This window comes from Rhagoletis zephyria, unplaced genomic scaffold (genome assembly GCF_001687245.7).
Source record: "Rhagoletis zephyria isolate East Lansing unplaced genomic scaffold, Rhagoletis_zephyria_1.1 Rzeph_scaffold_00041, whole genome shotgun sequence".
Classification (NCBI taxonomy): Eukaryota; Metazoa; Arthropoda; class Insecta; order Diptera; family Tephritidae; genus Rhagoletis; species Rhagoletis zephyria.
The window spans coordinates 595,823-608,252 of NW_016157125.1; the positions used below are offsets into that span (position 1 = coordinate 595,823).

The following is a 12,430-nucleotide window of genomic DNA, read 5'->3' on the forward strand; positions in this document are numbered from 1 at the left end:
GGGGGGGGGGGGGTTGTTTCACATTTTAAGTGACGACAAAGTAATTTACATGTAAAGAGCAAATTGCAATGGAGCAACAGCAAATGCGAAAGCAATAAAAAAATTTCCATATTAACGTCAATGCTTATTGCTGCAAGTGCAAAGCAGAAAGTAAAATGTGTCAAAAAATAAAAAATAAAAATGATTGCAAAGACTACAAAATTGCATTAATAATAACGCGAAAATTTTTAAATTGGCTGTCGCCCATTAAAATTCACGCGCCAACATTGAACACTACGGTACATTGTGTCAACAAAGCAAAAATAAGCAACAAATTGATTGAAAAAAGCAAGCAGCTATATACATGCAAATATTGCCAATAATAAACATTATAATTTGCATACTGTCAGGCGCATTTGCAACAATAACAATAAACAGTGTTATTATGCTTCGATTTTATTTTTATTTTTTTTTTTTGATGTTATCAATTTTTTATGCCGCATAAAATTCAATACAGGCAATTTACAATATTTCACAGCGGGTTGGTTAGTGTATAAACGAGTGTACAAATGCAGTATGTATGCCAGTTATTGAGCATACCATATTTTGCAATTACTTAATCTCTAAAAAACTAGCTGGTCACTGATTTAAATCGAACTAGACCCGGTTATGTTTAAAAGATATTGAAGACTCCGATGGCCGATCATCGTATTAATTCCCATAGCCTTGATAAAAACTTGAGAAGTAGACGGTAGAAAAGGCTTTAAAGGGAAATCGTTGAAGTCAAAGTCCTCAAAGGCGCATGATGTAGCCAAAGATACAACGTGACTGATGGATTACAGAGCTCAGAACCAGCAAGTTTCAGTTTTGGTTGAGTTCTGCACGAGAAGAAAATGAAATGTCCGGAACTTTCGCACAAAAGAGCCAAACGGGAGCAAAATGAGAACGAAGCTTTCGGGAACGTTTCCGTAAAAAGCACAATGCGAACAAAGCTCTCGGGAACGTTCTAAAGAAGAACAGAATGAGAACGAAGCTTTCGGGAATGTTTCCAATGAGAACAAAATAAGAATGAAAGTATCGAGAATCTTTTCAAATAGGATCAAATAAGAACAAAAGTCTGGGGAGCATTCTGCTAGTGAAAAAAACTATAACAAAAGTTCTGAGAACTTAACGCTAAGAATGAGAGGGGCGTCTGCGTATTTGGATGAAAAATCGTTTCACTGTGAACAACGATTGTTAACTCGAAGCCAGAAAAAACTGTATCATTTCAACTTCCAGTTCGTTTATCATTAGTCTGTCATTATCACTGTCCATTTATAGAGCAATTTTTCATTTTCTGTGCACGAAAAGTTCGCGTCTTAAGTCTTTCGTTGACTTTATTTGCATAATTAAATCTCAGTTCTTTTTATACCTTTCATGAGCATGAAATGGTATTATAACTTTGGTCCGATGTTTGTAAGTACCAGAATAAGAAGAGATAGACCCATTAAAATGTATACTTATATGAGCCGATTTAGCCATGTCCGTCTGTCTGTCTGTCTGTCTGTCTGCTCCTACTTGTTTTGATTAATTTCAGCATTCAAATATTTGAAAGTAGTGATGTTCCCGATTAGTGATGTGCTGAGTCGATACTTTTAAGTATTGATCGATACTCGTAACCGATTTAAAAAGTATCTAATAATTTCGATACTCGGTACCGAAATATTTAGGTTTGTAATAAAAGCGCACATAGGCCAAAAATATAGCAATAAAAACGTTTAAGGGGAGGCTCGCCTATCAAAAGCCGAATGTAGGAGCCATACAGCTTTTAATACTGATTCAAATTAAAAATGTACATATATACGTCGGCTCGTCGAGATAATGCAGAGAAACTGTTACTTGTTTGAAGCACTTTTGTCCTACGTTATTATCTTTGCAGGCCTGAAAGGCTTCTTCATCCGTCAAAGCATTTTTCTGGAACCTTATATCGACTAAAATTAAAAGTAATAAAACAATATTTCACTGTTACGGTAAGTTAAAGTTTTTTTGCCGATAACATATAAATTTATAGTGAAATTTGTTTTTCCTAACATGACATTTATATGATGGCGAAGGTGTGATGCAAAGAATCGGTATCGCGTACCGAAAGGAAAGTATTGGTTACCGAAATCTTTTTGAAGTATTGGGTACCAACAATTCAGAGAAGATTTGTTCCCGTTCCGTTCTCTATCAGTAAGTTCCTAAAACTTTAGTTAACAAATTGTTCTTCGAGAAAAAGTTCCTTATACTTTTGTTCCCGTTTTGTTCTTTGTCAACCTGGCTCCGTTTTGTTCTCTTAGAAATGTTACATAGTGTTTGGTTCTTATATAACTCCCATTGAGAACATTCTCGACAGTTTTGTTCTCATTTTGGTTTTGGTTTTGAAGCGTTCTTGGGCACAAAACTACGAGGAACGACATTTAGTTTCGCTCAGACCTTTAGTTTTCGGTCCCTGAAATAAACCAGTATAGCCTGTGCCAAACTATGTAATCTGGGCTAAGCTCGAAAGGAGAGATCAGTTAAGTAGTATCGGCTGAACGCGGAAACAAGTTAGACGCACCAATACCATCGACTTGGTAACCTGATTTGGACTGATGAGGGTTATTTTTTGAGGCGTATTGAAGTGTACATGTTCATACTAGTAGCTAGTAGCTCAGTCTAGGTTTAACTGGTTTCTCCTATCGGGCTTAGATCAGGCTAAAATTCGCTAAAAGAAAAGCTGTGGGGCCCAAAACTATATGACCTAGAAAAGTAACAGATGCAATGTGTAATCAGCCAAAATTGGCAGTATGAGGGGCATGATCCTATTTTTTGACTGCTTTTAGGTGCGCCGGTTATTCTGTGGGAGATTTTCGGAGATCAAAATTAGTGACAGCGAATGTTGGAATACGGCTGCAGTATTGCATAGGCTATACTGGTTTATCCTAAGCCAAACTAGTTTGTCCAAAATCTGGTTTAGTCGGTAACATATATATTGCGAACTAGGCGCTAGTGACTACCTGATATGAGTGCTGTCTGAAGGATGATGACAATCTCCGTTTTTTTCCGCGACTCGCGAGACTAAACAAGCCAATTTATGAGTCCGATATACAGAAAATCTTTGAGCTGTAGTTTTCTCTCCCTCAACAGTCGTCTCTGATTCTTTACGGGCCAGAGAGGTTTCAATATGGAGTAAACTTTTTTCTGCTCGACGTGTGCACATTCACACTTCTTGCCTGTTCTGCCTATTGTTATCTATTCCTGAGCGCTTTGGTTTTCATTTAATGGGTTCGTGACTCATTCAAACTTAATTCAATCGAACTAGTTGTGGACCAGTTTGAAATAAAATTGGTTTAAAGTACATTTTTTGCCAGCATATTGATGTCACTCTATAAAAAAAGTAAAAACTCAAGTGCAAGTTGACTATGTATTCGTTTAAAGCTGTAAGCTGAACTCTTCCTCCTTTTGCTGCACACACGGTCACGCACACTAACACACCCGCGCAAGTAACCACATTTGCTTTGGTGATTTGCCACATCATAATGTATTGTATATTTTTAGGTGCTTTAATGCAAATTAGCTAATTGAATTGTGTATGCATGATCAATGGCTGGCCCGCCGCTGCTTTGCATTCACCATTTGTTGACTTAATTTGCTTGCGGCTAAAATTTAGATATTATGCCATTATGGTTAGTAAACAATGTTTGTATGTGTTGGTGGGTGTGTTGTTTGCGCATAAAAATATGCAAATATGCAGCAGAGGGTGGAGACAAAATGGTAGGACGTAAAAGTTGGTATATACCTGTATGTATATAGTCATGTGAAAAATAATAGGGACACGACATTTTGACCAGCTTTGGATATTCTTCTTTTGTTTCTTTTAGTGTTTATTATTTTTTTTTTTTTATAAAAACACAACTCATTATCTAACAATATAAGTCCAAAATTTCAAACTTTGTAGACAAATTTTAAAAACTGAAAAAAATTTTGAAAAAAATGTAAGTATGCAGTTTTAAGGCACATTCAATTCTAGCTCAAGGAAGTGCAAGTTTCAAGCGGCTAAGAAATCGCATTGATTTTAGATAATTTTTTTTCCTGACAGTGTCACATATTTTCTTCCATACAAAGTCTTCTCGACCATTATTTTTGTATGGAAGCAGAAAACAACCCTAACAACAAAAATAAAAATAAAACTGCCTACTTAGGTTTTTTCTCAAAATGCTTAGTAAAGAGTTTGATGTTATTGTAAAATTTTGTTGAGTTATTTTAATTTTTCTCAAAAGTTTGAGATTTGAACTAATATGGTTTTTGTTATAAGTGAGCTGTATTTTCATGAAATACTAATAAACGTTCAACAAACAAAAAACATAGCCGAAACTGGGAAAAATTTCGTGTGCCTATTATTTTTCACATGACTGTATGTATGTGTACATATGAAGCTGGATATTCAAAGGCTAGGCGTTGGACGACACTAAAATTTTATTGTCAAATCGCGCAAGCAACTTTATGCAGGTAATTAACGCAAGTTTAAATTTAAATATAAAAAAGAAAAAATCCAAAATAGAATAAAATTTATAAAATGCTAAACTATGTTTTTTTTTTTTTAATTTTCAAACTTGATTAAAAAGTTAGTGGCCTGCATTTATTATTCACTAGTGTACAGTTGTCTCACAGGTGTGCTATGCATTAACCTCTTAAGTAAATATTTTCAGCGCGTAAAAATTTACAATAAAAAAAAAAGTTTTTTTTTTAAATGTATGTTAATGGCTTTATTACGCCAATATTTATTTGCTTTAAGACTACAAAGCTATAAAAATAGTTTCCCTTGCTCGCATGCGCATACAATATTTTCTTTGCACTCATATTTACTCACCATTATTGCCGTTAATGCCGCCGGCGCCACCTGCACCACCGCCAGCGCCTACCGCCATCAGCCGTTCGGTGAGCGCGATAATTATGAAAATGCGACATATAGCCAGCGCTGCGGCATATGTCATTTGGCTGACACATCCCACGCGACGCGCTGACATTGTGGTCAAATATAATTTCATAGCTGTGTGTGGACCGACTGTGTGTGTGTGTGTTTTTATGACTGATTGTTGACAAATTTTTGTTATACGAGTAGATAGTAGGTATGTATGTGCGCGCGACACAAAGCGAGCAACCCAGGCAACGACCTCGCTCTCTTTGAACTGCAGCTATCGCTGCTGACGACACTATTTATACGAAAAATTGAAGTTTTCACTTTATTTGCATTTAATTAAATTATGGCGAAAATGGCGGCCGTCACATACACGCATGCAAGTATGTATGCATAGAATAGTTTTTACATATATGTATAATTATGTTTGTAGTTGTACACTCGCATACGCTAGCGCACGCACAGCTCTTGCGCTTATTAATTACTTTGTTAATATTTTTTTAATTCCTTTTAATTTATTCGAGCGTAGTGGCTGCCTCGTTTTTCACTTATTTATGTAAATATGTATGTATGTGTGTTTGTGATTTACATTTTATTTTTCAATATATCATTTGCAACATAAAAATTGGTTTTACGCGCATTTCCATGCCTTACCGCACTGGCTCACATACAAAACTATTTATTTAAAACCACTTTATGTGTGTGTGTGTGTGTGTGTGTTCATCTTTGTGCCATCCGCTAATTACTGACCATTGCAATCACTCGATTAACTTTTTCCCCGCACTTTAAGGATCGGTTGGTCAGCTGTTATTACATATTAATGTATGCATGCAGCACAATCGTTCATTTCAATTTTATTATAATTTTTTTTCTGTCTCTCTTTGTGTTGGTTTTTTATTAAATAATATTTTAATTCGAAAGCGTTGTATTTTTTCTGCTAGAGAGGCAACAATTTCGCTTATTCGCTCTTCAACAACAACGGCACGTCTTTCTCGTTTGCTTCAAAGTGGCGTTTAATCAAATTGGCTGAAGTGATTCGTTTAACTGAGTGTTTTTATCGCTCTTTAGCTACATATGTATGTAGAGTCGTGGCGGCACTGACACATTCAGTCAGAAGTTGAGGCTTTTCTATTCGCACTCCCAAATGAAGCACACAAACACACTGAAAATAGAAAATATAATGTTGCAAAATTAATATATGTATGTACATATGTATGTTCTTTTACAGAAAAAATTAAGAAAAATACGATTGAATGAATTGAGAAAGATATCATGAATTATGTGCATTAGGGTGGCCCACCCAAAAAAGTTTTGGAATTATAAACTTGACTAGTGAACCCGTTTGGCGTTAAAAAGCCTACAATGGACTTTATACCATGGTCCCGCATGGTGCAGATTTTGAACTACATCAAATTTGAAGCCACCCTATACCATTAAAAAAGTTCTCAATTAAAAAAATTATACCTTATCCCACATCTACAAGTTAAGGTATTTAATTGACCTATCATTTTTGCAACTCGAAAGAACGGAGCAAATCTTATGACTATCACAAACAATTCTTTCTCTTATTTGAGTCGATATGACCTTTCGAAACGGTGGCCAGTCAGATTGACACCCATATCTTAATATTTTATAAATCTTGTGTAAAAATTAATTAAAATCAAACAGGTGGAAATCCTTTTCAAAAGTACAAATTGTCAAACAAAAATCCTCCTAGATCTCTTTCGTCTGGCATTGTGATACAAATTTTTGTTAACTGCTGAATTAAGATGAATTTGATTCTTTAAACATTTGGCAACCCCGCCGAATAGAGTTCATAAATAAAAATTTTGCAAACCCCTTTCCATTGATACCCATATTTAAAATATTCATTTAACTTACTAAATAATTTGAATTTAAATTCTTAAACAAATGGCAACCCTCTTGCAACACCTCACAAATGCTCATTGTGTTCAAACTGCAGATTTCCTAGCACTCTTTCGTTTGGCATCCATATTTTGATATTTCATACACATAACTTGTGTATAAGTTAACTAAATGTGACATTTTAAGCAGGTGGCAACCCTCTTTAAAACATTTTCAAACTGCAACCTTTTGAAACTTCTTTCGTTTGGCACACATATGATGCCACATATTTCTCTGACCTAATTCCCATAATTTAAATTGTGTTTGATTTTTAACAAGTGGCAACCCTCTTATAGTTAGTTTAAGAAAAAAATATTTTCAACCCCATTTCGATTGATACTCATTTTGTAACAATTGATTTATATTTTTAAATAATTTGAATAGAATTTTTTAAAAGGTGGCAACTCTTTTTAAAAAAATAAAACCTTATTGCACATCTGGAGTGCAAGCCTTTTACTTTGACACCACAGTTTGCACATCTAAGGACAATTCAATTCAATTTGAATCCCTTCGCGTATTATTTATATAGATTATATTATATTACTTCCGCCAAAATATTTCGGAAAAAATTATAGTTAAAAAAACTAAAACCTCGCTATTATAATTTCCATTCGCACTGTTCTCAGAATAGAAATCGCTGCATCTTTTAGGCGCATCACGCATACGTGAGCTATACCGATTTGAAAGTCCCTCCAAAATTCTCATTATTCGAATTCCATTGACAAAATTTCTAAACAAATGTTATGCAGAAATTTTAAGCTTTCACCTGGGGTGATTTTTTATATAAAAAAAAGAATTTTTAAGAATTTATTTAAACAAATTAATCTTTTTCCCTTGGTGATATTTTATAAAAAGCATATATTGTATCTTTCTAGGTATTTTGAAATGGGGGTAGCGTAATTTCTAATATTTTTCGCAAATATTTTAGCGGACGGAAAAAGCCTTAAAATGTAATAAATTTTATATACACTTTCAACCACGCAAATTTACCAACGCTTTTTCTTAAATTTGGTAAAAATTTTTTAATTAATATTTTTTTTTAATATATGCATACTATATACTATATGTATTCTATGTCCTATATGTATGTATGTATACTATAGTTCACACCGTAACAAACAATTATATAAATGAAACTTGCAAACTTTGTACAAAAGTTAGAAAAATTCATTAAATTTGCATACAAATTTCAAACTTTCCAGTAAAATTTTTTTGTGAAATTTGACGTATACAGTTTAATAGCCAATTTAATTTTAGTAAAAATGTGCCAGTTTGAAGTGACGCAAAATTCTCGGTAATTTTTGAAAGTTTTTTTTATCTACAGTTTTGTGAGATTTTTCATGTAAGAATGTGCAGCATTCTGAAAATTAACCAGAAATTTGAGTACTTTGAGCAAACTTGCACTTTATTATATATACTAAAATTAAATGGTCCATTAAATTGCATACCCGACATCTTTCTAGAAATTTTTGTTAAAAAGCTTGAAATTTTCATGAAAATCTTATGAGTTTTTCTAAATTTTGAAACTTTTATTTATATAGCTTATGTTACTGTGTGAACTATAATCAAAAAATATGTATATATTTTTTTTATTAATTTACAAAATTCTACCTAATTTAAAAAAAAGTGGTTTTAAGTGTAATGCTCATCACAACTATACGATACTCATATATTGACAAGATTTGACTGGAAATATAATTTTTCGGTGGCAACTCTACTCGAAATATATGTACATATTTGGAAAAATATATATTTCTTTTTGTTCCTCGTTCAGTATTTTACATACCCTAGTCACAAATTTTCAATAAGAAATTTTAAATTTTATTGATATATGGCAACCCTGTTTCAAAAATTACCTCTTAAAAATTTGTGTATTGATGTTAGTTGTTTTTTCTAACAGGGTGGTAAGATGATTTGTTTTGGAACGAATTTCCGTCATCCCTTGTCAAGCTTGGTCTACAGACAAACCGGTTTCGGCATTGTGCCATCTTCAGTGTCATTTCCGTTCTCAAAATTCGTTCCAAAATAAATCACTTGAATGTTAGTTGTCAAGAAAACATTTAATTTGGTATCACTTTAGCAAAATTTTATTTAACAAGCCTATCGAAAAAAGTTTAAATATTTTATAGGTGACAACTCTTTTCTGTCTAATGTGCACACATTAATTTTTCGCATATACTATGTATAAATAATTCGCAAATAATTATGAGAAATTAGATTATGAAATTAATTAAGATGGCGAAAATCATCTGACTGATCCCCGAAAAGGTATTGGTGAGGCAGTGTCACACGATTGGGCATTTGCCCAAAATTTGGTGGAAAACGTATCCCAATCATGTGAATGCACAAATATTTTTCTTTATCCCAATCATGAAAAACAATTTCTGTTAAAATTTTTCGACAGAAGTTCGCTGTATTGTAAGAATTGTGTGACTGCAAAAAAAAAATGTCGTCCCAATTTTTTCATTTTGTACCAATAGCCCAATATAAAAAATGTACAAATATACCAATCGTGTGACACTGTCTTTAGATTTCGACATACCTACCTGCTCGAGGGAATATTCATCTCTCTGTCATTGTCTGAACACAGAATAGAGATCGGTTGTGATCTTGCAGAGGTCGTTGTACAAACACATATCCTCCCCCTGCTGAGTAGGCATATGCGAGTTTATTCAGCGATAGTCAAAAATAGTCTGGTAGCAGGCATTAAAGCGCTAGGAAGTGGCGCCAAACGAACAGGTAATGGAAGGTAACAAAAAATAAAATCATGTCGAGACCGAAAAATCTCGCTGTGTTAAGGATGACCTTTAATTAGGTCTGTGGTGGTACCTTCTCAGAGTGCGTTCCCGTTTCGTATACCGTTTTTCCAAATTTTTATGAAAAGAAAATTCAAACTTTAACAAAAAAAATATTTTAAAAATTTCAAGGATTTTATATTAAAGCCTATACTTTTGCCAAAAAACAAGCTACTAACGATGAAAATCAATTTTTTTACTGAATAGGAGCATAAAATAATGTTACTCATACGCCACATCGTACGAGGCCGTACTCGTACATACGTCTACATGGCGTATGAGTAACATTTTCCATGTTAAAGTTTGAATTTTTTTAATTCGCAATGCAAACTTAAAAAGAACAAATATCCAGGAAAATGACTTGATCTAGAAAAACGGTATAGACGCAACGGTAAAAACGGAAGCCAATTTTTGAATTTTTTCCTTATATTAAATTTTTTAGTGCAAAGTGCAAAAAATAAAGTAACCCTTTTGAAGGAACCTCCGGTTCCAGTTAAAAAATGTCACTAAATAATAAATTATTGTAGATTTCACCCAAAATGAAAACAAATCTACAAAAAAAAAAAAATTTAAATGTTATACAAAAATTTCACAAAAATTAAAATCTTTTTTAGTTCTTAGAAAAATTTTGGGTATGCAGTTTTATAGATCATGATATTTTAGTAAAATAAAGTGCAAGTTTCAAGTGGCTAAACGTTCGCATTGATTTTTAATATATATATATTATACGAATATAAAATACACAACATGCAGATGTGCTCGAAAAGTAAGCGAAAAAATTATTAAAAATCAACGCAAACTCTTAGCTACTTACTTGTAACTTTCACTTTATTACAATTAAATTTAACTGTCTATAAAACTGCATACCCAAAATTTTTCTAATAAATCAAAAAAAAAAATTAGTTTTGTTGAAATTTTTTTATAACATTTCAAATTCTTTCTTATGATATTTTTCCATTTAAGGGAAGCCCTAGAATTATTTTCAACTAGTTTTTAATATGTTTTTGTACATTTATTAACTGGAACAGGAAAATCGATTTTCTTCAAAATTTCCTACTTTTTCGCACTTTTCACTAAAAAATTTAGTAAAAGGAAATGAAAATTTAAAAATCTATCTCAACTCGTTTCTTGCTAATTTTACAAGCTTTCATTTAAAAGAAAATAAAGTCAAATTGTTGAAAAAATGAAGGCTCAAGTAAATTATAAACATTTAATTCCAGTTTTCAACCACTGTGTATCCCGAAGTCGATATGAATTTAAGCATGCTGTATAAACTAATATCCTGCATCGTGCATATTTCCACCAAGAATTTATATAGAAGACTCATCAGGTATTCGGTAATAGCCTGACACAATCAAAACAGAAATCAGACATTCGCCGAATAGTGAGTGAGACCATGCACCTGACTGACCAATTAAGCGTGCTCGTCAGGAATATATACTATCATCGGTATGCCTTTATGCAGTCAATTAATTCATCCATAGAGTTTTAGCGACTTATGCTTAAAATTCCATTGCTCGTTACGTCAATCCAATAGCCCTCTGTGTACGTTTACACGAACACAAGAGTTACACATAAATTCATACACATTCGTGCATTTATTAATAATAAGCTCTCAGCTAAAAGCCACTAAATGTAAATGTGCTCACAAACTTTAAAATCTCACTTAACATTTTCGGCTAAATCCTCGAGCCAGATAAAATGAAAACAAAAACAAAGGCAAATTTTTAGGAAACACCATTCACGTACAGGGATATAGCTGCAGTTGCATAGACACACACAAACACACACACTGACTAAACAGTTATAATTGAAATTTGTACATTTTTCTGTGGTTTATTTATTACATATATGCATGCATACATATGTCGATACATACATACATACATATGTGTAGGTACGCCGCGACGAGTTTAAGCGGATTATACGCTGAACTACAGACAGTAAAACAAACAAAAATGTATGAGAACACAACCATACCACACGCAAGCGGATAAAGAAGTTTTAAGTTAAAAGAAAAACATAAAAGTTGTTGAAAAATGTTACAGAGACTCATCCGCCAGCAGCACTGGACTATGACTGGCTGACATGACGGGAAATTTACATACGTCTGCGGGTAGGTACCCTGTAGTGCAAAGCTGAACCAGTATGCACAAATTCCAGTTCATGAACATTATTTAAGGATAAAAGTCATACCAGTTCGTTATGGACTATAATTATACCAGTTCTCCGCAGTGAAATGCCAAACCAGCCAGTATAAATACTAGTTCATTAACTAGTATGTGCTAAAGCGACGGCCTACCATTTCGGCGATTTCGAACAACTTATGCGATCAGCGACATCTGTCTTTGAATAGGCACAACCAAAACTAAAATGCGGTTAATTGCTTTCATCGTAAATGTTGGCTGTGGCGTCGAGTGAGTACTACCGATTCTGGTTCTGAGATCTAAGGTTCGAGTGCGCGTGGAGGTTGTTAAAGTAAAGTAAGTGAATTAATTTAAATAATTATTTCATTTTAAATATAAAGTAAAAGTTGTACATAAATTAAATTTGAGTTGGAAAAACCTAAATACTCAAATACCATAAAAAATGAATAGAAATAATTTTTCTTTTTAAAACAATAAATAATAAAAAATTACACAAGAGACATAAATGAAAAAAAAAAATAATAATAAAAAAAAATTAAAAAATTCGCTCACTGAGATTCGAACTCGGATCTCTTGATTTGGCGTGCAAAAGCTTTACTCTGTCGACCATTGCCACTGTTGCAGCGCCGCGAGCAAAATGACATACTTATGCTTTTGGTATGATGCTACTAGTATTTCTACTGGTA

General features: G+C 33.2%; 1 protein-coding gene across 1 annotated transcript in view; it reads right to left on the minus strand.

Annotated features, from left to right (window-relative positions):
* DIP-epsilon (Dpr-interacting protein epsilon) overlaps window positions 1-5,133 on the minus strand; it is a 289,178-nt gene extending 284,045 nt beyond the window's left edge. Inside the window, exon 1 of the mRNA XM_017621291.1 lies at window positions 4,850-5,133. Within this exon, the coding sequence (XP_017476780.1) occupies window positions 4,850-5,027 (178 nt within the window). The 5' untranslated portion in view covers window positions 5,028-5,133. The remainder of the gene's footprint in view (window positions 1-4,849) is intronic.
* Between the last annotated feature and the right edge of the window lie 7,297 nt (window positions 5,134-12,430).